Source organism: Meles meles, chromosome 4 (genome assembly GCF_922984935.1).
Source record: "Meles meles chromosome 4, mMelMel3.1 paternal haplotype, whole genome shotgun sequence".
Lineage (NCBI taxonomy): Eukaryota > Metazoa > Chordata > Mammalia > Carnivora > Mustelidae > Meles > Meles meles.
The window spans coordinates 41,302,360-41,328,179 of record NC_060069.1 but is presented as its reverse complement, the minus strand read 5'-3'; the positions used below and the strand labels follow the sequence as shown (position 1 = coordinate 41,328,179).

Sequence of the window (25,820 nt, the reverse complement as noted above, 5' to 3'; positions counted from 1 at the left end):
TTTCTGCATTTGCTTACCAGTCTCCTTTCTGCTTTACTCGTCTTATTTAGAACGTAAGGATTTCTCTCACTTTTTTTCAAGTTCAGCAAGACAATCTAATCTGAAAGGTGTGTTTGCTGGGATTTGTCTAACATGTAGGTGTGAAGATGGGGGCTTTTTGGTTTATCTAGTCTCTTTCTCTACAAACAGCAGGCAAAATCTTTTAATTTACTGTTTGCATATTGTCTATGGATTTTTATGTGTTTTTTTTTTCAGTTTGTCCTGGAACCTTCTGAATGAATTGTACAAGTTTTCTCTTTTACAATTAAAAAGATAAATACATGCAGGTGTAAGGAGAGTTATTCACTAAATGGCTGTTTAGTGATTATTTTTATTTGTAAATAACCTAATATCAAATAATAAAGGATTCACAGAGTAAATTTTGCTACAATTTATTCTGTCATAAGAGGTGTGCGTGTGTGTGTGTGTGAAATGGAACATGTTCATGACCCTATTTTTATTTATACAAACACATATATATTTACACTGAAAAGATTCTGAAGGAGATATCCAGTATTTGGGGGTGACATCACTAAGGGATATTTTTGTTTACCTCTTGCTGATGTCACTTTTTAAAAAAGATGTATTTATTTATTTGACAGACAGAGATTACAAGTAGGCAGAGAGCCAGGCAGGCTGGGTGGGGGAAGCAGGCTCCCTGCTGAGCAGAGAGCCCGATTTGATTCGGGGCTTGATCCCAGGATTCTGGGATCATGACCTGAGCTGAAGGCAAAGGCTTTAACCCACTGAGCCACCCAGGCGCCCCTGATGTCTACTTTTTAAATAAAGAAGTATTGTGTGGTTTTTATGTAAAGGACATAATTATTTACGAGAACGAAAAGCAACGATTAGTAACCCATTCTCTAACTTCGGAGTTGTGTAACAACAGAATGCATACACCTTATGAGGGACTGAACTCTCCCCAGTATGGAGAGTATCAAACAGAGGCAGGGTAGTATCCTGCCCAGGATCCCTATCCTTTTATGATTCAAAGATTCCCAATTTACTTATTTATCTTTCCCCTTCCATTAGGTCGACCAAGCAATGCCTCAGACAGATAAGCAAATATGCATCCCCCCGGAGCTGCCGGAATTGCTGAAGCAATTCACCAAAGCCGCCATTCGGACCCAGCCGCAGGATCTCATCCAGTGGGCTGCGGAGTACGTACTCCTTCTCACCTCAGCCCCGGGTGCCCCTTGCGGGTGGAGGCGGGGCGTGGAGGAGGGGAGGTCCTCGGGAAAACTGAGGAGGTTGTCATGGCTGCAGCCTGGGAGTAGGGACCGATTAGCATCACCTTGTGATGTTCAGCTCTCGAATTGCTCTGGTGCTTTAAAATCCACCCATAAATACATCGCGTTGGGTGAGGGTGGGTCGCCCGCCCCTAAGCAACCCAGACTGAGCGATAGGACCCCAGAGCAATCGGCCGAGGTTCCTGGGGCGATCAGCAGGAGTTAGAGTCCCACAACCCGGCCGCACACGCGCCTGGTGCGGTCCCTGCGCCGCGCCCCCCCCCCCCCCCCCGTCCCAGGGGAAACAGGCGCGGGGATGGAGGTGGGAGGGGGAGGTGGGGTGGGGAGGGGAGAGTGGGGGCGGCCCCTCCTTGCAGCCCCGCCTGCCTTCCCTGGTCCGAAGTAGGGCCGGGTCTCGGGTCTCACCACTAGAGAGCAGCAGCGCGCCTCGGGGAGCCGGGCACTGAGGCTGGGCTGTGCGCGCTCGGTCCCAGCTGGTTCACCTCTGCGCTTGCGCCTTATTGAGGACCCCTCCCCCCCCCACGCACCCGGCTTCTTCTGCCGATCAAGCTCATTCTTGCCTCAACCAGAGACATTCTGTGGCTTGTCTTTGGGAAAATTCTATTTCGTGTTTGTTTGAACTCGTCTGTTCCTTCAACATGCACATGTCCACGCAGTGCACATTGCACTCTGGAGAGAGAAGGCAGCCCTGAGTGCCGAGGGCAGGAGAAGCGGGCCGGGGCTGAAAACACTGTTCCTCAAACTCAGGTGCCCCCTTTCAGGGCGACCTCCAGAGGCTGTTCCGTGGAAAGAGCTTGCACGGCGAGAGCTAGCTGTTGGCCCGGATTGAAACAGCTTTGCACAGAAAGCCCCTCATTTATGAAATGGCTTCTTAGGGACACATGCCCGCTTGACACTGGGGATCCGGGACTTGAGGCAGGGGTTGAGAACTAACCATACCTCCTGGAAGTTTTACTGCTTAATAATGACCTTCTTAGTAGCGTTTCAGCGGGAGAAGGGGAGTCAGAGAGGCTGTTGAGCCTAGCTGGTGAGTTGAGGGGGGGCCGGAAGAAGGGAGAATGTCCTCGGCGTGAGGTGTATTGAGCAGGTGGGAGGAGGGTGTGGCCACCTTGAGTAGGCACACAGTGTTATCCAAGATGAGCCTCACAGTCTCGAGCCAGTGCACTCCTGGTGCTGGGTTGAGTCAGGATGAAGCTTTTACAGATGGAGGGAAAATAAGCCAGTGGTGCTCGTAAATAAGGGACGTAATGGGGTTGCTTTGCTAGTAATGAAGACTGTTTAGTTTTCCATTCTAAATTTTATATATTATCTCCAAGATTGTGTTTTGGCATCAGAAGACTAATTTCTTTTGGCATACTCAGACAGACTTTGTTTTATACAACACAATAGTTTAAACCCCCCCCCATTTTATTATGCTGCTGCTTTATAACAAGGAAAATGACATTTCTTGCCATTGTCCCTGACATTTATGGGAGAAAACATTCCACTGTTGAAGCCTGCTTGCTCCCTTTTTGTATCATGTGCTATAAATTTTTTAGATATCCACGAAGAATCAGTTTGTAATTTAGCTACAATGAGAAAGGAAAGCATGACCCCAGAGCACTCTCCATCTATTAATACATGAAAAGCATTTATCAGATGGTTTTATGAGACTCACAAGCCTGTAGCACTTTGTAGAAACTCCACGAAGTATTCCCAAGACAAAATATGTGCTTAATTCATCACAAGCAAGAATTTCCCTGCATATGTGCTGTCTGAGAAGAAATCACCTCTCAGACATCTGCAGGATATAAACGTGTCTTGTGGTATGTGTGACCGCACGGATTTGTAATATATGTGAATAACTGTGGAATTGTTCATTGCAAATGAAGCTAAATAACCCACAGAGTACTAAATCCCTGACTTCAGCCTCATTTCCACATTCTCTCACCAACTTGGTTAAAAAGTCCAAAGACAGTGCTGTTGAGTATCACTCTCTGTTTGGGCGGTCACTTCCGCCACATGAGCTGCATTTCCATCTCTCCGGTTCATGCTGCCCAAGTTACTATAGCCCACTCCTGTCGTCACTCTGAACCCACACGTATCCCAACACTGATCTGTCTGTGGAAGTTGCCCGTGCACATGGTAAACATCCAGACAGTATTTCTTCTGCCCTCCCTGCTGCTGACCTCCAAGGCCATACCTGGAAGGTCTTATTTTGGTCCTTGTAGCTCTACATTGCTCTGGAACCTAGAGACAGGTAGTGGTGCATCCCTATCATTGTATGGCTTGACCTTAGTATGGGCTTCTACAAAATTCCCTCTGTTATTCTTTTTATACTACCTGGATCTGGAGAAGAATAATGAGACTATTTATTCATGAAAACTAAAGCAGAGAGGGGCAGAGGCATGGGATCCTGGGATTCTTAATAACAAGGCTTTTGATGGAGACAGACGCTTCCAGATAGCATTGGTGACCCATGTGTCAACTCCTGTGTCCATTTCCTGCTATGGGCGGCCCTTTTTATCTTTTTTTGAAAAAGATTTATTTGAGAGAGAGAGAGAGAGAACAAGGGAAAGGACAGAGGGAGAGGATATTCAAGCAGACTCCTGCCAACTGAGGAGCCCAACACGGAGCTCCATCCCGAGAGCCATGAGATCAGGACCTAAGCCAAATCCAAGAGAGTCAGATGCTTAACCAACGGAGCCCCAGGTGCCCCAACTCTTTTGTCTAATATCAATCCTGAAACCGGACTCAGTACTTTTTCCATGTTGCACCCAGAGTCCACTCCACAAAGTGACAGTGAGCGGGCAGATTTTATTAAAATTTTTTGAGGAAAGATAGAGAAGAGTTTTACTTCACACACCCCCATATAAGATCGTCTCACCCCTTCCGTGGCCTGTCTTCTCACCTGAGCCTCCCTCAGAGTGCCCTGCCAACCTTCTTTCTCTCTCCCCTTAAAGCTCCTTAAAGCCCCTTAAAGCCTTACAATCCCCAGCTGGAAACGTTTCTTTGCTCACCCTGAGAGCACCTCCTTCTCCTCCCCTTTCTTGTACAAGTCACTCTAGTGCTCTTCCAACTTTTTTCCAAGTTGGAATTACATATTACATATTACCAGGATTACATATTAATTACATATTACATATTACATATTACCCACTACCTAGATTACCCACTACCGAGACTCCCTATTACATATTACATATTACTCACTACCTAATAATCAACTTTAAGTATGTCAATAGCCTTCTTACTGGAAATAAAGATTTTATGATTAAAAAACAGTTCCTCTAGGTACCAGGAATCTTCTTCCCTAAAAGAGAGTGGGGATTTAAAATAACAATGATCCTTTTCTCCCTCCTATTATATATATACTATATCATATACAATGTATATAATATATAATCTATGTATATATGTATGTACATATTATATATTAGAAAATATATGTGTTCTATAGAATAGATAGAGGAGAAATACAATTTACTGTTATATAATGTATTACATATGTATTATGTGTATATATGTCATATATAATATATTTTCTTCTATATAATGTATAATACATATATATTCTGTATCTCCTATTATACATATATGTGTATGTGTGTATGTAATATGTGGTTGCACACATACACATGTGTATATGAAACACTTAGGAGGGATGACTGGGAAAAAAAAAATCCCAGACTCTATAAGCTTCAGGGAATTCCATACCAAAATTTTTATTGATTATTTGTCATCCTTAGACACAAACAAATCTTTTTACTCACTAAGTGTTCTTTTTTTTTTTAAGATTTTATTTATTTATTTGACAGAGATCACAAGTAGGCAGAGAGGCAGGCAGAGAGAGAGGAAGAAGCAGGCTCCCCGCTGAGCAGAGAGCCCGATTCGGGGCTCGATCCCAGGACCCCGGGATCATGACCTGAGCTGAAGGCAGAGGCTTTAACCCACTGAGCCACCCAGGTGCCCCTCACTAAGTGTTCTTTATACCTGGAATGACAGGTAACACATTCGGGCTCTTCCTGTACATGAACGATTCTAAACAAAGTGTCTGGCATATAAGAGTCCCTAACAAATGTTCTTTCCTCCATCCCCTGCCCTCAAGAAAAAGGAGAGGGGGTTCTAAAAGCAGCCAGAGGGCACTGGAATGTAGGATTTTCTCCCCACCCCCTAACTTTTTTTCTTGTAGTTATTTTGGGGCTATGTCCCGTGGAGAGATTCCTCCAGTGAGAGAGCGGTCTGAGCGAGTGGCTTTGTCTAACTGGGCAGAGCTTACACCTGAGCTGTTAAAGATCCTGCATTCTCGGGTAAGGGCTGTACCACAGCAACAAGGGGGAAGATGGGGTAATACCGAGGCCAGGTGGGCACAGACAAAAGCCCACCATCCCCCGGCAGCCAGCTGGCCAATCAATATCATAAAATCCACTAAACCATTCATTGAAAGCAAATCTTCTCTTAGGGTAGGAATGATATTGAAATAGGCTACAAGCTGAGTTATTAGTGGGGTCATCCCAGAGTTCCCTGAAGCTGGCAGAATGTCCAGGCAATCAACTCAATACTAATAATCCCTTCTCTCCAGAAAAGCACAGGTCCACTTGACTGTGACACTCTTATTGATCAAGAACACAATATGATGGCAATCACAGTTTGGAGAGTTTCCCAGCTACCCCAGATGCAGACATAGCCTAGCTTTTAGGGAAAATCCTCGCTCTCTTCAAAGCCACATCATCTGGGAGCTTTCCAGTGAATGGATGAGGAAGGTCTGACTTGAGAAAGTTGTAGTTTGGCCAGTTCCCAGGAAATATGGTTTAGCACCTCTATACTCTGCTTTAAAATCCAGGACAGAGAGGTTTAGGGTGTTTGAAGACTGACAGCCAACTACCTTGCTCCCAGAGGCTTAGCATTTCACTAGAATCAGAGGACTGGGGAAGGTGTTTGCTTCACTGGGGCATCTGTAGCCTTATCACACTATTGGCCAATGACTGGCCATTTGTTCCCTTTCTCCTCTTAACCACCAAGCACCTTATGCAACAGACATGGCAGAGATCAGAGATCTGACATGCCTGGGACCAAGCAATATTAGGCATCCAGACCACAGACCCCTTATTAGTCTTGGAAAAGCATGAGGGTTACATGTGAAGTCTAGTGCAAAGAACTCCACAGAACCTAGAAGCAAGAGACTTAACATCTAATTCTAATTTCACTACTGATTCCTGGTCTCAGACAAGTCCTCAGCTCCTTGGTTTCATTTGCAGGCTGCCCTATCTCCCTTATAGGCACAACCTAGGGATAAAACAGCAGACAATAAAAGTATCCGAAAAGAATTAAAATGTAAAATAAAGATATTATTTCCCTATAATCTTGACACTGAGAGTTAAAATGATTGCATCACACTTCAGCACGCTTAACACTACACTGAATATTTCTCTACCCTTACAAAGAGAACGACCAGAGTCCTGCCCTGATCCCACCTGGGTGCTGGGAAAATGTGGGCCTTGCTGGGAAGTGTCTCTTGGGGCATTCTCTCATCCTGTCCCTCCCTATCCATCGTCTGTCCCCTGGCCTGCAGGTTGCTGGAAGACTGATTATCCATGCAGATGAGCTGGCCCAGATGTGGAAGGTGCTGAGTCTCCCAACAGACCTGTTTAATAGTGTGATGAATGTGGGCCGTTTCACAGAGGAGATCGAGTGGCTGAAGTTTTTAGCTCTTGCTTGCAGTTCTCTTGGAGTTGTAAGTGAGCTTTACTGCTTTTTGTTCCTTACCTGAAAAGCTCTGTCTGGGCCTGGAAGAGTAGTACCTCTGCACACACAGTCCGTCTTCTGGGCCGAGGACAAGCATACCTGTCTTGTCTACTTCCCTTCCTCTCTGAATTAGGTCATTCCTCTGCTCCTCAGCCAGAAGTAGAGGGGAGGAGGGGAGAGGGGAAACCTGTCATCAGACCCTGGGGAGAGTTTACTAGAATGTGGTTTCTGGATTATTTATGAATTTCAATCATTGCCTTCGGATTTATTTCCATCACCACTCCACTCATATTCCTAAAGATAACCAATAGCCAGCTGCAGGAGATTCGCTTCTACTTGAGTTCCAGACACCTAGAAGATACACCGACGGGGCCTTTGAAAAAGAGATGCAGGCTTACTATTTGATAAGCATAATTGGATATAAAATCAGAGCTGAGAGATCAGGAAAGGAGAAATGAAGCTATTTCCAGACTTACCGTTACGACATCATCATGGATGTCGGAGGCTCATACAAATTCATGCCTTTTCTAAATTTGACTTGATTTACAATTGGAAAAGGAATGTTTCTGTTTTAAAGAAAAAGATATTGCACCCAGTTCATACATTTATTTAAAAGTTTTGGGCGTCATCTTATATATGGACTCACTCTTATTAAACACCTTTATAATAGCTTAAATGAAAATGAATCAGAAACATGGGTTTTTTTTTAAAACCTGGAATATGTGCAAGTTTGAAAGTTAATGAGAAAATTATTGACTCTGCCAAAAGCAAATGGTACATAAAGGTAGTCTGGATCAGTCAACAACTCTAAACACCATCTTTTTCCTTCATCTTGAATACATGTGGGATGCATATCTGACATTTTTGTTTTTACAAAAATTATGAGAAATATTAGCAAGTTCAACTTTTCCTATAGGCTTCCCCTGCAACTTTCATTATAATCGTTTCTTTAGAGACAAGGAGAGGTGGAGCCATTCATAGTTTTTTATCTTCATTGTCCTATATAGTAATACGATATAATGAATAAATTGCTTTCCTCCAAAGAGGAGAGGAAAAATGCAGCCAGTGCAGAAGTTTTGCCTGTCAGCACTATCACACTTCTGTGAAAATAGCCCCAAAGGTTGGGGGGAGTCCAGGAGGACAAATTAAAAATAGACACATTTTATTAAATTCTCATAGGGCAACAAATTTACTCACAATACATGCAGAGATATCTGGGGTAGGGAGGAGGGAACATACTTTATTTTATCTATAGTTAATTCTGAGCTTCCTCATCTACCCTACCCACAGAGGGTTGAGTAGGAAAGTAAGTAGATTCAATTCAATCCAGGAATTTTAGTCCGATGCAGTACCAGAAACAGATTTGACATAAATGCCCAGTCTCTCAGATTTTTCCATACCACTCCACTCTTCAAGATGGCAGCAGTGTGTGTAATAGGGAAATGGTGACTCCAGGACCACACAACCATCAAGCAAAGGATTTCCTACATGTCTTGGTCCTTGGAAATCCGTGGGAATAAATACTGTCTATGTGGTCTCAGGGGCTTGCAGCCTAAGTCCTAGGTCTCTCCTCTCTCACAGCGCAGTGCTCCCTCCCACCCCCATCCCCGGCTCGTCATCATTCTCGTGGGTTCTGAGGGCCTCTTTGAACCCTTTCAGGTTACCTTCATCAGCTCCCTGGCTCCGGTGGTCCACTTCACAGACCCTCCCCACCTTGTGAGATGTGAGTCCTCTCCCTCCACATACCTTGCCATTATCAGAAGTGATTACAGAATTCTAAATTCCACTCCTCCTCCTGCTGAGTTCACAGTGCAGCTGCTAGGTTTACTTTGGTATGTCTGCCTCCCGCACTGGGGAGGGGGAAACCAAGAGGTGAATTGTATCTTTCTACCTCCCTTCTAAAACAGATTGGATTAGATATTCCAAAAGTTCCTTCATCTCTGACAGACTATGATTCTAGTCTGCCTTCTCTACTTCTACTGAGACACTTTCAGGTCTGACTTTGGATAACAGTGAGGTCCTCAGGTATCTAACTGTGCCCCCCCATCACCCCAACATCACAGAACACCTCGAGGTGAAGCCAGCCTGAAGTGCTAGTCTGTAAATAAAGGATGCCTCATGAATCCAGGAACCAGGTCCATTATACCCATCTGTTTCATAGTGGACTATTGCTGGGAACTTAAATGTGGAGGTGTGAGGGTGTCAACATCTGGTAGAGGCTTTGCAGTCTAGTTAAACCATATATCCTTAGGGTGCCTGGGTGGCTCAGTTAGTTAAGCGTCTGCCTTTGGCTCGGGTAGTGATTTCAGGGTCCTGGGATGGAGCCCTGCTCTGGGCTCTCTGCTCAGCGGGGAGTCTGCTTCTCCCTCTCCCTCTGCCCCTCCCTCTGCTCGTGCTCGCACACTCTCTCTCTCTCTCTCAAATAAATGAATAAAATCTCCATATATATACACATATACCCTTAGAGGCAAGCCCAGGAATTTCTCCTTCCTTTGCCAATTCACCAGTCAGACATGATGTTGGTGTCACTTAGAAAAACCAGTTCCCTCCTTTCCTCTAATGACAGGGACTTTCTTGAGCTCTCCCAGTCTACACCCAGGATTCAAAAGGCTGTGGCATGCAGACCTATATTTCTCTTCCCTCTCAGCACTCCTTCCTCTAGGAGTAGCTCCACTAGCCTCTATTCCCTCCTGTTCCACTGGGACTGATTGTAGAAAAGGAAGACTGTGTTCATTGGAAGGAAGGACATGTTTTGTTAGCAAATAATTCACTTTCTGAGCCTTTCACCTCTGGGTTTGTGACTCACTCTCAGAAGATGCTTTAAGGCTTCCTTTATCAAGCAGATCCCCATCTGATCAAAAAATCTTGTGCAACAAAACGCAGGTCCTTGTTTACTTTAGATTTATGAAAGTTCTAGTCCAGAGAATTCTTTATCCATTCATCAATGTATGAAATATTTTAAAATATTTTAAAATGTTATGAGGACAATAAAACTTAGAGGTGTGTGTTTGATTAACAAAAGATACTGTTTGGGGTAGAAAGCACCTGTATTAGCTTGTAGGGCTGGTGGAACAAAGTACCCAGGACTGGGTGGCTTCAACACTGGAAATTTATTTTCTCACAGTCCTAGAGGCTGGAAGTCTGAGATTAAGGTGTCTGAGGCCATTGTCCTTGGCTTGTAAATGGCCATTGTCTCCCTGTTTCTCTCTCTCTCTCTTTTTCTTTCTTTTCTTGATTTATTTATTTATTTGAGAGAGAGAATGGGTGAGTAGTGGGAGGGGGAGGGGAAGAGAAAAACTTCAGTAGACTCCTTGCTGAGCTCTGAGCCCGATGTGGGGGTTTAAGCTCAAGACCCTGAGATCAAGCCCTGAGCAGAAACCAAGAGTCAGACCCTTAACCAGCTGAGCCACCCAGGCGCCCTTACCTGCTTCTTCATACAGCTGTCCCTCTGGGTATGGTATGTATCTGGCGTGTCTATGTCCTAATCTCCTCTTATGAGACAGCAATCCTATTTGTTTAAGGCCCACTCCACAGACTTGATCTTAACTTAATTACTTCTAAAATGGCCCTATTTCCAAATAGAATCACGTTCTGAGGTCCTGGGGTTAGGGCTTCAGCATATGAATTTGGGGTGAACACAATTCAGTCCTTAACAGTACCCCAATGTGGATGAGCCTGCAGGAAGAAGACAGCAGAACAAAGGCAGGAGGGATTTTTTTAAGAAAGGGAAGCAGAGGGGATGAGCTATGAGTGGAGATGATGGAGTTCATTGCACATAAGCTTGCAAATCTCCCCAAACCCCCCTTCATGCTGACCTCGCATCCCGCACATGCCCCACCATCTCACTGACAGCCTCTTCCCCAGCCTCTGGCCTGCCTGCCACTCACCCTCCTTCCTGGCAGCGTCTGGCACACTGCCACTGGTGGCACTTCAAAGCAGTTTCCAGGGCAGGGCTCCCAAGGGCAGGGGAGGGTCAATGAAAGGGGCCTGCTGCAAACCCCAAAACTCTTTGACATCATGTGTTTTACCATTTTAAAAATTCGTGTACCATGATGATTCCAGTTCATAAGGTAGCAATGTTCATCAACATAAAGAAACAAAATGTAAATATTAAATCAATTAAAGTTAATAATTAGTGCAAACAATGTTTAAATCACTTGTCATCAGGTAAAACGATCTCTCTAGGAAGATGGCCAAGTTGATTCAGCACCCTCATATACTTCCTGATACCTCCCCGCTTACATCCCTGGGTAACACACACAAGTTAAAGAGGCATCCTGTAGACATCCATCCTATTCACGGGGAGAAAGGGAAGGGAGCAGCCCACAGCAGCTGCAGAGGAAGGGCAATGCCAGCCAGCCTTCTGGGGAGATAACAGCAGCTGCCTTTTCCTTCTCCCAGGCACACCCATTTCACCACTCGGGACTCACTGTTCACTGGTCCCTGGAAGGTGTGTAAGGACAATCTACACATCATCTGTTTTGGTGAACTGCCCTGTAGACACGCTAACCTATGTTTGCTAATTCAGAACTGAACAATCTTTTCTTCAAATCATTTCTTTCCTTTACCCCTGTAATTTCCCAACTCATTCACTTGGGAAATTTATGTAAAGAATCGCTTATGGTATTAGTAAATTAGTAAAACCTAATTAGTAAATTAGGTTTACTGGATTAGTAAATCCAGAATTAGTAAAACCTAATTCTGAACATGACCTTTTGATGTTGGAAGTTTCATTTGTTGGCTCCTATACTGTAAACCTTTGGGCATCCATCATCATCTAGTTCTTCCCTGGAAACAATGAGGTGAATGTCATGTCATATAAAATACAAGGTGTAAAACAAAAAACAAAGAACAACCAAGGTGTTCTGATTCGATGGATCTACATGTTTTAGAAAAACTGGTTTTAATGTTCAGTGTCACTTTTCCTGTATCTGGGACTCCTGTCTTCCCAGGGACTGACCCTTTTCCTCCCCACTTCCCCTCCGCTGTGGCATTGCTCCACGTCCCACAGGAGCATACGAGCTAGACTAATTACCTCAACTCTTCAGACGTAAGATTGGAGAGCAATAAGAATAAGAAATAATTTTAATTTTTTAGAATGTAAAATCAAATTCTCCTTTAGTGAGATTATTTTGATGAAAATAATAAATATCTTAAAATATTCAGCAGTTCATAAACTTAATTCCTTGAGAGTATCCCTCCAACAAAGAAAGGAAAGGAAAAAAAGAAAGAAGCCCAGTACATCAATGTTTTTTAGATGGAATTCAATGATGTTTGGGTGTAAAAAAGTTCAAGCTTTCAGAATATTACATTTTTCTCACTTCATTTTTTGAGAGCAATATTTTTATTTATTTTCGTTTATCTAAACTGATCTTGCGGGGGGTGTTGCCTGGGTGGCTCAGTCTGTTAAGCCTCTGCCTTCCATTCAGGTCATGATCTCGGGGTCCTGGGATTGAGCCCCACCTGTGCTCCCTGCTCAGAGGGGAGTCCTTTTCTGCCTCTCCCTCTGCCACTCCTCCCCACCACTCCCGCGTGTGGGTGCGCACACTCTCTTTCTTCCTCTCAGATAAATAAATAAAACCTTTAAACTGATCTTAGGAATTTAGTTTGAAATAATGACTTTCTCATTTTATCTTATGATTTTGTAGACCATTGCCAAAACTCTCAAGATAGTGTGCGAGGTGTTATCATCTGACCATGACAGTGGACCTCCCCGGATCCCATTTAGCACCTTCCAGTTTCTCTACACGTATATTGCTGAGGTGGATGGGGAGATCTCTGCCTCACACGTCAGCCGAATGCTGAACTACATTGAACAGGAAGTGTAAGTAAACTTTTACCCATCAGAGGGGAAAGAGTATGGGGAAAACAAACCTAGCGGGCCATGATATAGCAAGGTTACTATATTATACTGCTCTGGGCACAGAGAAATGTGATGAAGAAAAAGAACTAAGGACCCGAAAGAGAAAGGGAAAGGCCAGGGAAGAACGGCGTAGGACAGCGAATCTGGTGATGAGTTGGAAATGCTAGTTCTCAGGCTGCCACCTGAAAATACCCAGTCACAAACTCAGGGGCGGGACCCACACGTCTGCATCTTAGCAGGCCCTTCAGGTGACTGACTCACACTCAGGTTTTAGGCAGTAGGGTAAGAGTGGGGGAGGAGGAGCCAGCTGCCAAGGTCAAAGAAAAAGACAGGCATTGAGGGCAGGATCCACAAAGAATTCATTTGGAAGGAGAGAGTTAATACACTGTCTTTCTTAAAACTGATTGCTCAACGAACTAACCCCAGATGTATATTCTTCCCAAACAGAATTGGTCCTGATGGTTTAATCAAAGTCAATGACTTTACCCAAAACCCCAGGGTTCGGCTGGAATAAAAGCACAGTTTTGGCCATTTTAAAGGAAGATAACAGAGTTGATTGTGCTTCAGAACGACTAAATCCCATGCACCATCTAATGCAAATTTTCTTGTACAACTGGTCCACACCAATAAACAATTAAGCAAACCTATGAACTCAAGAAATGTGTGGAATTAAGATGTAAAATTGTTGGAACGAAACACTTACATGAACAGAAGATGTGTATCCTTCCCACATGGACACTGAGAATGGCTAACCAAGCAGGGTAGAAAATGTGTCTCAAGTCAAAGCCAGGCTGTCAAGATTTTCACAGGTAGCATGTTAACCAGACAGTTCTGATGTTTTGTGATTATGAATGATCTTCTACATAGTCAATCCACATTTTTACCAGTTTGGCTCTCCACTTGTTGGTATGGTGCTAGTCACTCACTCACTCACTAATGTTTGTCAAGGTTAGCTATATGCAAGGAATAGGATGCCAGATAAAATACAGGACACCCTTTTAAGTTTGAATTTTGGATAAGCGAATAGCTTTTCAGTATTGTTTTGTTTTGTTTTCATGCTAAACCTGGCAACCCCAGCTAGGAACTATGCTGGCTTCTGGACATACAAAAATGAATCATATCTGAATTCTGCCCTCAATGAGCTCACTGTCTTACATGAACGCAAGACATGAACTCAAATCACCTTTTACTTTTTTTAACACGAGAGAGCACACATGGGGGTTGGGGAGGGACAGAGGGAAAGGGAAAGAGAGACTCTTAAGCAGGCTCCATGTGCAGCATAAAGCCTGACCTGGGGCTCAGCCTCACGACCTGAGCTTGCCCTTAACTGACTTAGCCAGCAAAGCACCCCTGAACTCAAATCATTTTAATGCAAGTCACTCTGAGAGGTACCATTTTGTGTTACAGAGATCGGTATTAAAGGGGCAATGTCCCCAGATTTTTCTGACACCATATACAGATGTAATGGGACCCTTTGGGCATTGCCCTGCATGAGGTTAAGACCTCTGACAAGGTCTCTGAAAGATTTTCCTTTCTTCCAGGAAGCAGATGAGATGAACAGTCTGTGGGGCTATTGTTCTTAAGGTCAGGTGTGCCAAGGTTCCTGGATTCCTTCTCTCTGCCATATTATTCTCTCTTGAAAGTTTTTTTTTAAGTTGTTTTGGTATAAGAATCATGTTAGCGTGCCTTTTCCTTTACACGTATCTTCCTTCTGAACTGGCGAGAAATTCATCTGTTAGTGTCTAAATCAGTAAAAGAATATTGTGAAGGGACATCACCTTAGGTCCTTTAATTTGGCTTGGAGTGAAGTACTAAAAGGAGCTGAAACACATTCTACCCGCCATGGCTGTCCAGTTACACCTGCAGGGGGCGGGCAACAACCAATTCCCCCAGCTGTCTGCCATCTTAGCCAAAGCAGTCTATCATTTATATCCACCCTGGCACCTTCGGCTGTTGGGAAAGGCTGCAGCCCTGCAGGCAAATCCTGGCACTGGAATAAATTGGGGTTAAAGAATGAGGGAAACCCTTCAACCTGCCCCAGTCTCTCCATTTATGTCAGTATGATCAAAGAATTCCAATATGATCTTGTCTGGGGGTGGGGAGTGAAGAGGAACAGAGGGAACAGCCCCAATTTGAAAGGCTCTAAAACAAGGTCATGAACATAATAGAAGCAGAAGGTGCATTTGTATGTTTGAGAAAACAGATTAAACTAGAAACCAAACCTCAGTAGCCCTGAGTATAATCCCTCAAGTGTGAGGCTAATGAAACCATAGCCATCAAAGTGAATAGAGGACCCAGATACAAAGTCACTGATGACACTGTGGCCACCGGTTGAAACTCAGCATAACTGGTGGTGCCACCTCTTTAGCTCCTAACACATCATGTGATGTCTGCTATCTTTCTGTCCTGCCTTGGCTGTCTGTGGCAAGGCTTCCTTTAAGCCACTGAGATTGATAAGCCCCAGATGCTCATTAGAAACAGCCCCTAGAGCACAGCTGCCAAATTAGCCTACTTCAGAGGTCATCCCGAAGGAGAAAACCAGCTTTGGCCTCCACCTACTCCGTGCTATATTCACAGTATTATAAAGATGGTATTAATGATCGTCACCAGCATGTATGAAGCACTTACTATGTGCAGCCCCTATGCACAAGGCTCTCTATACATGGTCAAAAATTACCTTTACAACCTGACCTTGCAAAGTCAATGTTATTCTCCCCATTTTATAGATGAAGAAACTGCCTTAGAGAAATTAAGTTGTTCACTATGACTGGTAAGAGGAGTTTGAACCCAGGTCTGTCTGACTCTAAGCTTGGGCTGCCTTGTTTGCTCAGTGACCTTTTTAGTAGTCTCTCCCCAGAAACAGCCTCTGAGGTAAGGATTTAAGTGCAAGTAGTTTAAACAGGAGGCAATCCCAGGAAGCATGGAAAGAGAGGAGGAAAAGTAAGATAATGATGGAAAGAAAACCAATAAACAGTGTGTTATCAAGCCACTTATCCATAAAGCCCAGTCATGCTGGAGGACTCTGGAAGACAGGGTAAAACACATCTAAGAATTATCTCAACCAGAAGGGTGAGGAAGCTCTTCATCATCGGCTAAGGGCTGCTTCCTTACCAAGTTCCCATCTGTCATTGACTGAGGGTTGTTTCCAGAGGCATTAATTTACTGGCGTTTCCAGCTTGCCTGGCTTAAGGTATGAGCTTTCTCCTTTTGAGGTAGAAGAAACGCTCTCAGGTCCAAAGTCGTAGGTGTTTACCAAAACCAACCTTTGAACCTTTGAAGGCATTGACATGGGGTACCACCAACATCTGCTACAACGCCTTACAGAGAGTTTAATAAAACAAAATTTTAGCATTTTCATCACAATTGTTTCTTTCCTTGGGTCTGACACAAGTCAGTAGGGGCTTCAGGGCAATAAGTGACCTATGTGTGTTCAAATCACACTTAACCCTCAAACCTGACACATTGTCCCAAACCAGCAGTTTCTTCTCCATGATGAGATCATTCCAAAGGGACTTTCTTCATCCTTGCTGCTAATAGACCCTTGTCAGATCCATCCCATTGGCCATCCTATCATGACCAGAAAGAAATATTTGAATCCTAGCATGACCTCAGTTAAGCTGTCAGCCTGAGACCCCTGAAAGATATGGTTTATATTTTTCCTTTAAAAAGAAAAAACATTCAGGAAGAAATAAAATCAAGATTTTATAAAGAAAAAGAAGTGGGCTCTTTCTTTCCTAAATAAGCTATTTTGATTAAAGTGAAGACTACAGATACATTTAAAGCTTCATTGGGAAATGCAGAGATTATGGCTTCATTGGGAAATGCAAAGATTATGGCTCAATTCCACATTCTCTGTTCTTCATGCCCCCTCTCTCCTTGATATTGTTCAATCATGCAGTTTCTCTAACTATCCTTAGTTATATATATATATATATATATATATATATATATATATATATGAAATGCACACATTAGCATTTTTCTGAGGAAAAATAGAAAGCTTTTAGCAAATCCTCAAAATTATATATGATCAAAAAAGGTTAAGAACCCTTGGATTAGAAATAATTCCAGAAGGCACTGAATGGCTTGAGGAAAAGCAACAGGGCAGTCTCAAATCTTTGTAAGCAGAACTGAGTTCATTCTTCCAATATTTAATTTATAATCCAGTCCACAGCTCCTTTCTTTTTGAATCTTGTATCATGGCTATAAATCTTAACTGTGTTTTTACATTTTCATATACTTTGCAATTTTTTGCAAGTTGTTTTCTATAAACTGGAGCTTGGTTAACAGGAATAGAGTCTTTCATACTTCAGAAGTGAACCAATGGGAAAAGTCTTTGGCCCAATACTCTAAATAAAATTATGAAATACTGCCTAGACCAAGCAAAGTCACTAACCATGACACTAGAGGGACCTAAAGTTCCAATCAGGCTCAGAGGACTGAGTCCTGAATAATCCTAATAACAGACCATAAAAATACATAAAGCAAAACTGACAGAACTGAAGGGAGAAATAAAGAGCTATATAATAATAGTTGGAGACATAAATACTACAATTTCAATAATGGATACAACAATTAGAAGATAAATACAGGACTTAAGTAACACAATAAACCAAGTAAATCTAAAACATATACAGAACATTCTAACCAACAACAGCATATACGTTCTTTTCAAATGTACACAGGACATTTTGTAGAATAGACCAGATGTTAGACCATGAATTAGGTCTCAATAAATATGAAAAGATAGACTATCATCCAAAGTATCTTCTTCAACCACAATAGGATGTAGTTAGAAATCAAAAATAAAACTGGAAAGGTTAATTGGTGGAAATTAAATAACATACTCTTAACCAACGGACCAAAAAAGAAATCACAAGAGAGGAGGAGTCAAGATGATGGAGACTCAGCAGGCTGAGATGACATCAGGTAGCAGGAGATCAGCTAGATAGCTTATCAAACCATTCCGAACACCTACAAATCCAACAGGAGATCAAAGAGAAGAAGAGCAGCAATTCTAGAAACAGAAAATCAACCACTTTCTGAAAGGTAAGACCGGTAGAGAAGTGAATCCAAAGCGACAGGAAGATAGACCGCGGCGGGAGGGGCCAGCTCCCAGCAAGCAGCAGAGCAACAGAGCACTAAATCAGGACTTTTTTTTTTTTCAGCGTAACAGTATTCATTGTTTTTGCACCACACCCAGTGCTCCATGCAATATGTGCCCTCCCTATTACCCACCACCTGGTTCCCCAGCCTCCCAGCCCCCCCCCCCGCCCCTTCAAAACACTCAGGTTGTTTTTCAGAGTCCATAGTCTCTCATGGTTCATCTCCCCTTCCAATTTCACTCAACTCCCTTCTCCTCTCCATCTCCCCACGTCCTCCATGTTCTTTGTTATGCTCCACAAATAAGTGAAACCATATGATACTTGACTCTCTCTGCTTGACTTATTTCGCGCAGCATAATCTCTTCCAGCCCCGTCCATGTTGCTACAAAAGTTGGGTATTCATCCTTTCTGATGGAGGCATAATACTCCATCGTGTTTATGGACCACATCTTCCTTATCCATTCGTCTATTGAAGGGCATCTTGGTTCTTCCCACAGTTTGGCGACCATGGCCATTGCTGCTATAAACATTGGGGTACAGATGGCTCTTCTTTTCACTACATCTGTATCTTTGGGGTAAATACCCAGCAGTGCAATTGCAGGGTCATAGGGAAGCTCTATTTTTAATTTCTTGAGGAATCTCCACACTGTTCTCCAAAGTGGCTGCACCGACTTGCATTCCCACCAACAATGTAAGAGGGTTCCCCTTTCTCCACATCCTCTCCAACACACGTTGTTTCCTGTCTTGCTAATTTTGGCCATTCTAACTGGTGTTAGGTGGTATCTCACTGTTGTTTTAATTTGAATCTCCCTGATGGCTAGTGATGATGAACATTTTTTCATGTGTCTGATAGCCATTTGTATGTCTTCGTTGGAGAAGTGTCTGTTCATATCTTCTGCCCATTTTTTGATATGATTATCTGTTTTGTGTGTGTTGAGTTTGTGGAATTCTTTTTTTTTTTTTTTTAAAGATTTATTTATTTATTTGACAGCGAGATCACAAGCAGACAGAGAGGCAGGCAGAGAGAGAGAGAGAGAGGGAAGCAGGCTCGCCGCGGAGCAGAGAGCCCGATGCGGGACTCGATCCCAGGACCCTGAGATCATGACCTGAGCCGAAGGCAGCGGCTTAACCCACTGAGCCACCCAGGCGCCCTAAGTTTGTGGAATTCTTTATAGATCCTGGATATCAACCCTTTGTCTGTACTGTCATTTGCAAATATCTTCTCCCATTCCGTGGGTTGCCTTTTTGTTTTGTTGACTGTTTCCTTTGCTGTGCAGAAGCTTTTGATCTTGATGAAGTCCCAAAAGTTCATTTTTGCTTTTGTTTCCATTGCCTTTGGAGACATATCTTGAAAGAAGTTGCTGTGGCTGATATCGAAGAGGTTACTGCCTATGTTCTCCTCTAGGATTCTGATGAATTCCTGTCTCATGTTGAGGTCTTTTATCCATTTCAAGTTTATCTTTGTGTACGGTGTAAGAGAATGGTTGAGTTTCATTCTTCTACATATAACTGTCCAGTTTTCCCAGCACCATTTATTGAAGAGACTGTCTTTTTTCCATTGCATTTTTTTAAAGATTTTATTTATTTATTTGACAGACAGAGAGAGATCACAAGTAGGCAGAGAAGCAGGCAGAGAGAGAGGAGGGAGCAGGCTCCCCGCGGAGCAGAGAGCCCGATGCGGGGCTCGATCCCAGGACCCTGAGACCATGACCTGAGCCGAAGGCAGCGGCTTAAGCCACTGAGCCACCCAGGCGCCCCCCATTGCATTTTTTTTTCCTGTTTTGTCAAAGATTATTTGACCATAGAGTTGAGGGTCCATATCTGGGCTCTCCACTCTGTTCCACTGGCCTATGTGACTGTTTTTATGCCAGTACCATGCTGTCTTGGTGATCACAGCTTTGTAGTAAAGCTTGAAATCAGGTAACGTGATGCCGCCAGTTTTGTTTTTGTTTTTCAACATTTCCTTAGCAATTTGGGGTCTCTTCTGATTCCATACAAATTTTAGGATTATTTGCTCCAGCTCTTTGAAAAGTACTGGTGGAATTTTGATTGAAATGGCATTAAAAGTATAGATTGCTCTAGGCAATATAGACATTTTAACAATGTTTATTCTTCCGATCCAAGAGCATGGAACGGTCTTCCATCTTTTTGTGTCTTCTTCAATTTCTTTCATGAGTGTTCTATAGTTCCTCGAGTACAGATCTTTTATCTCTTTGGTTAGGTTTATTCCCAGGTATCTTATGGTTTTTGGTGCTGTAGTAAATGGAATCGATTCTCTAATTTCCCTTTCTGTATTTTCATTGTTAGTGTATAAGAAAGCCATTGATTTCTGTACATTAACTTTGTACCCTGCCACGTTACTGAATTGCTGTGTAAGTTCTAGTAGTTTGAGGGTGGAGTCTTTGGGGTTTTCCATATAAAGAATCATGTCATCTGTGAAGAGAGAGAGTTTGACTTCTTCCTTGCCAATTTGGATACCTTTTATTTCTCTTTGTTGTCTGATTGCTGTTGCTAGGACTTCTAATACTATGTTGAACAAGAGTGGTGAGAGTGGGCATCCTTGTGGTATTCCTGATCTCAACGGGAAGGCTGCAAGCTTTTTCCCATTGAGGATGATATTTGCTGTGGGTCTTTCATAGATAGATTTTATGAAATTTAGGAATGTTCCCTCTATCCCTATACTTTGAAGCGTTTTCATCAGGAACGGATGCTGGATTTTGTCAAATGCTTTTTCTGCATCAATTGAGAGGACCATGTGGTTCTTCTCTCTTCTCTTATTGATTTGTTCTATCACATTGACTGATTTGTGAATGTTGAACCATCCTTGTAACCCAGGGATGAATCCCACCTGGTCATGGTGGATAATCTTTTTAATGTGCTGCTGGATCCTGTTTGCTAGGATCTTGTTGAGAATCTTAGCATCCATATTCATCAGTGATATTGGTCTGAAATTCTCCTTTTTGTTAGGGTCTTTGCCTGGTTTGGGGATCAGGGTAATGCTGGCTTCATAAAAAGAGTCTGGAAGTTTTCCTTCTGCTTCAGTTTTTTGAAACAGCTTCAGGAGAATTGGTGTTATTTCTTCTTTGAAAGTTTGGTAGAATTCCCCGGGGAATCCGTCAGGTCCTGGGCTCTTGTTTTTTGGGAGGTTTTTGATCACTGCTTCAATCTCGTTACTAGATATCGGTCTATTCAGGTTGTCAATTTCCTCCTAGTTCAATTTCGGGAGTTTATAGTTTTCTGGGAAGCATCCATTTCATCTAGGTTGCTTAGCTTATTGGCATATAACTGTTAGTAATAATTTCTGATGATTGTTTCTATTTTCTTGGTGTTAGTTGGGATCTCTCCCTTTTCATTCATAATTTTATTAATTTGGGCTTTCTCTCTTTTCTTTTGGATTAGTGTGGCCAATGGTTTATCGATCTTATTGATTCTTTCAAAAAACCAGCTTCCAGTTTCATTGATACGTTCTACTGTATCTCTGGTTTCTACCTCATTGATCTCTGCTCTGATCTTGATTATTTCCCTACTTGCATGTGGAGTTGGTTTGATTTGTTGTTGATTCTCCAGTTCTTTAAGGTGTAGAGACAGCTGGTGTATTCTGGATTTTTCAATTTTTTTTAGGGAGGCTTGGATGGCTATTTCCCCCTTAGAACTGCCTTTGCTGTATCCCATAGGTTTTGGACCGAAGTGTCTTCATTCTCATTGGTTTCCATGAATCGTTTAAGTTCTTCTTTGATCTTCTGGTTGATCCAAGCATTCTTAAGCAAGGTGGTCTTTAGCTTCCAGGTGTTTGAGTTCCTTCCGAACTTTTCCTTGTGATTGAGCTCCAGTTTCAAAGCATTGTGATCTGAGAATATGCACGGAATAATGTCAGTCTTTTGGTATCGGCTGAGTCCTGCTTTGTGACCAAGTATGTGGTCTATTCTGGAGAAAGTTCCATGTGCACTTGAGAAGAATGAGTATTCTGTTGTTTTAGGGTGGAATGTTCTGTATATTTAAAAGTCTGCTCCACTGAGGGACATTGCTCCAGAGGCTAAACCAGGGTGAAGCCCATGTGGGGACAGTGTGGCCTCAGGTCCCGCTGGGTCACAGAAGGATTGGGGGTATCTGAGTGTCGCAGAGCTCACAGGTATTACAGCAGGGAAGCCAGCTACAGAGACGGAGCTGAGGAGTGAGCTCTCAACTCAGGGTTACCTTAAATTGTGACCCATGGCACAGACCACTATTCTATGAGCAGGGACCCCACAAGATCTGGGGAAACCCTCCTGGAAGAGCGCAGGGATCTGTGGGGTTTGGAGACTCCAGGCAGGGCTGTGTGCCAGAGACAGAGATGCTTGGTCACAGGCTGGGTGAGCTGGGAGCACGGCTGGAGGTCAGGGAGACAGGAGTGATTGAGTGCTTTTCTCTGAGGGCACACTGAGGAGTGGGGCCCCAAGCTCTTGGCTCCTGTGGGCTTGAGATTGGGAGGCCGCCATTTTCATTCCAGTCCTCCAGAACTCTACGGAAAGCGCTCAGGGAACAAAAAGCTCCCAAAAGTGAACCCGAGTAGACTACTTAGACCAGTCCCTGGTAAGGGCGGTGCAATTCTGCCTCGGGCAAAGACACTTGAGAATCACTACAACAGGCCCCTCCCCAGGAAGATCAGCAAGTAATCCAGCCATGACCAAGTTCACTTACCAAGGAGAGCTGCGGAATTCCAGAGGAGGAGAAAGCAAAGCATGGAATTCATGGCTTTCTCCCCATGATTCTTTAGTCTGGCAAAGTTAGCTAATTTATTTTATTTTTTTTTTCTGCTAAATTTTTTCTAACTTTTACCCTTTCCTCTTTTAACGTTTTTAAACTACTTTATCTTAACAATACCTTTCAAAAAAAATCTTTTGAACCTTCATTATTATAGTCGTATTTTATCCTTCATTGTATCTAACTTTATTTTTTGTATAAATATAGGGTTTTTTCTTCTAAAAAAATTTGGGATACAACTTCTTCTAATAGATCAAAATATACCCTGAATCTAGCACAGGGCTTTGTTCTAGTCTCCAGCCTGAGAAAATTCTCTCCACTTTCTTTTTCTTTATTCTCCCAACCAACTTATGAACTCCTTTTTTAGAAACTTAAAAAAATTTTTTCTTTCATCTTTATAGCCATATTCCATCCCTTCATCGTGTTTATCCTTATATATGTTTTTCATTCTTTAAAATTTTGGGAGGTAGTTTCTTCTAAAAGACCAAAATACTCCCAAATTAAGTGCGTGACCCTATTCTATTCACCAGTCTAATATATATATATGTGTATATATATATATATATATATATATGTATATGTGTATATATATGTATATGTATATATATATGTATATGTATATATATGTATATATACATATATATTCTTTTTTATGTTTTTTCTTTATTTTTTTCTTTTCTGAATTTTTTTTCTCTGAACTTCTTTTTACCCCCTTTCTTCCTCCCATGATTTGGGGTCTCTTCTGATTTGGTTAAAGCACATTTTCCTGGGGTCTTTGCCACCCTTTTAGTATTTTATTTGCTCCTTCATATATTCTTATGTGGATAAAATGACAAGGTGGAAAAACTCACCACACACACACACAAAAAAAAGAACAAGAGACAGTACCAAAGGCCAGGGACTTAATCAATACGGACATTGGTAATATGTCAGACCTAGAGTTCAGAGTGACAATTCTCAAGGAGCTAGCTGGGCTCAAAAAAGGCATGGAAGATATTAGAGAAACTCTTTCTGGAGAAATAAAAGCCCTTTCTGGAGAAATAAAACAACTAAAATCTAACCAAGTTGAAATCAAAAAAGCTATTAATGAGGTACAATAAAAAATGCAGGCTCTTACTGCTAGGTTAAATAAGGCAGAAGAGAGAATTAGTGATATAGAAGACCAAATGACAGAGAATAGAGAAGATGAGCAAAAGAGACAAACAACTACTGGACCACGAGGGGAGAATTCGAGGCATAAATGATACCATAAAATGAAACAACATTAGAATAATTGGGACTCCAGAAGAAGAAGAAAGAGAGAGGGGAGCAGAAGGTATATTGGAGAGAATTACTGTAGAGAATTTCCCTAATATGGCAAAGGGAACAAGCATCAAAATCCAGGAGGTGCAAAGAACCACCACCCTCAAAATCATTAAGAATAGGTCCACACCCTGTCATCTAATAGTAAAATTTACAAGTCTTAGCGACAAAGAGAAAATCCTGAAAGTAGCCCAGGACAAGAAGTCTGTAATATACAATGGTAAAAATATTAGATTGGCAACAGACTTATCCACAGAGACCTGGCAGGCCAGAAAGAACTGGCATGATATATTCAGAGCAGTAAACGAGAAAAACATGCAACCAAGAGTACTATATCCAGCTAGGCTATCATTGAAAATAGGAGAGATAAAAAGCTTCCAGGACAAACAAAAACTAAAAGAATTTGTAAATACCAAGCCAGCCCTACAGGAAATATTGAAAGGGTTCCTCTAAGTAAAGAGAGAGCCTAAAAGTAGTAGATCAGAAAGGAATAGAGACAATATACAGTAACAGTCACCTTACAGGCAATACAATGGCACTAAATTCATCTCTCTCAATAGTTACCCCGAATGTAAATGGGCTAAATGCCCAATCAAAAGACACAGGTTATCAGAATGGATAAAAAAAAAAAAACAAAACCCATCAATATGCTGTCTACAAGAAATTCGTTTTAGACCCAAAGACACCTCCAGATTTAAAGTGAGGGGGTGGAAAACATGGACATCAGAAGAAAGCTGGGGTGACAATCCTTATATCAGATCAATTAGATTTTAAGCCAAAGACTCTAATAAGAGATGAGGAAGGACACTATATCATACTCAAAGGGTCTGCCCAACAAGAAGATATAACAATTTTAAATATCTATGCCCCTAACATGGGAGCAGCCAACTATATAAACCAATTAATAATAAAATCAAAGAAACATATCTACAATAATACAATAATAGTAGGGGACTTTAACACTCCCCTCACTGAAATGGACAGATCATCTAAGCAAAAGATCAACCAGGAAATAAAGGCCTTAAATGACACACTGGACGAGATGGACACCACAGATATATACAGGACATTCCATCCCAAAGCAACAGAACACACATTCTTCTCTAGTGCACATGATACATTCTCTAGAATAGATCAGATCCTGGGTCATAAATCAGGTCTCAGCTGGTATCAAAAGATTGGGATCATTCCCTGCATATTTTCAGACCACAATGCTCTGAAGCTAGAACTCAATCACAAGAGGAAATTTGGAAAGAACCCAAATACATGAAGACTAAAGAGCATCCTTCTAAAGAATGAATGGGTCAATCAGGAAATTAAAGAAGAATTGAAAAAATTCATGGAAACAAATGATAATGAAAACACAATGGTTCAAAATCTGTGGGACACAGCAAAGGAGCTCCTGAGAGGAAAATATATAGCAATCTAAGCCTTTCTCAAGAAACAAGAAAGGTCGGGGCACCTGGGTGGCTCAGTGGGTTAAAGCCTTGGCCTTCAGCTCAGGTCATGATCCCAGCATCCTGGGATCAAGCCCCACAATGGGCTCTCCGCTCAGCAGGGATCCTGTTTCCTCCTTTCTCTGCCTGCCTCTCTGTCTACTTGTGATCTCTGTCTGTCAAATAGATAAATAAAATCTTAAACAAAAAAAAAAAAAGAGAGAGAGAGAGAGAGAGAGAGAAACAAGAAAGATCTCAAATACACAACCTAACCCTACACCTAAAGGAGTTGGAGAAAGAACAACAAAGAAAGCTTAAAACCAGCAGGAGAAGAGAAATGATAAAGATCAGTGCAGAAATC

The 25,820-nt window shown here is 42.3% G+C and overlaps 1 protein-coding gene across 1 annotated transcript; it reads left to right on the top strand.

The window, feature by feature from the left end:
- The first annotated feature begins 1,083 nt into the window (after positions 1-1,083).
- ROPN1 (rhophilin associated tail protein 1) lies at positions 1,084-13,406 on the top strand. The gene is made up of 5 exons (XM_046001257.1): positions 1,084-1,199; positions 5,461-5,578; positions 6,841-7,002; positions 12,662-12,837; positions 13,324-13,406. The coding sequence occupies exons 1-5, from the start codon at positions 1,084-1,086 to the stop codon at positions 13,388-13,390; spliced, it is 639 nt and encodes a 212-aa protein (XP_045857213.1). The 3' UTR covers positions 13,391-13,406.
- Positions 13,407-25,820: the final 12,414 nt, after the last annotated feature.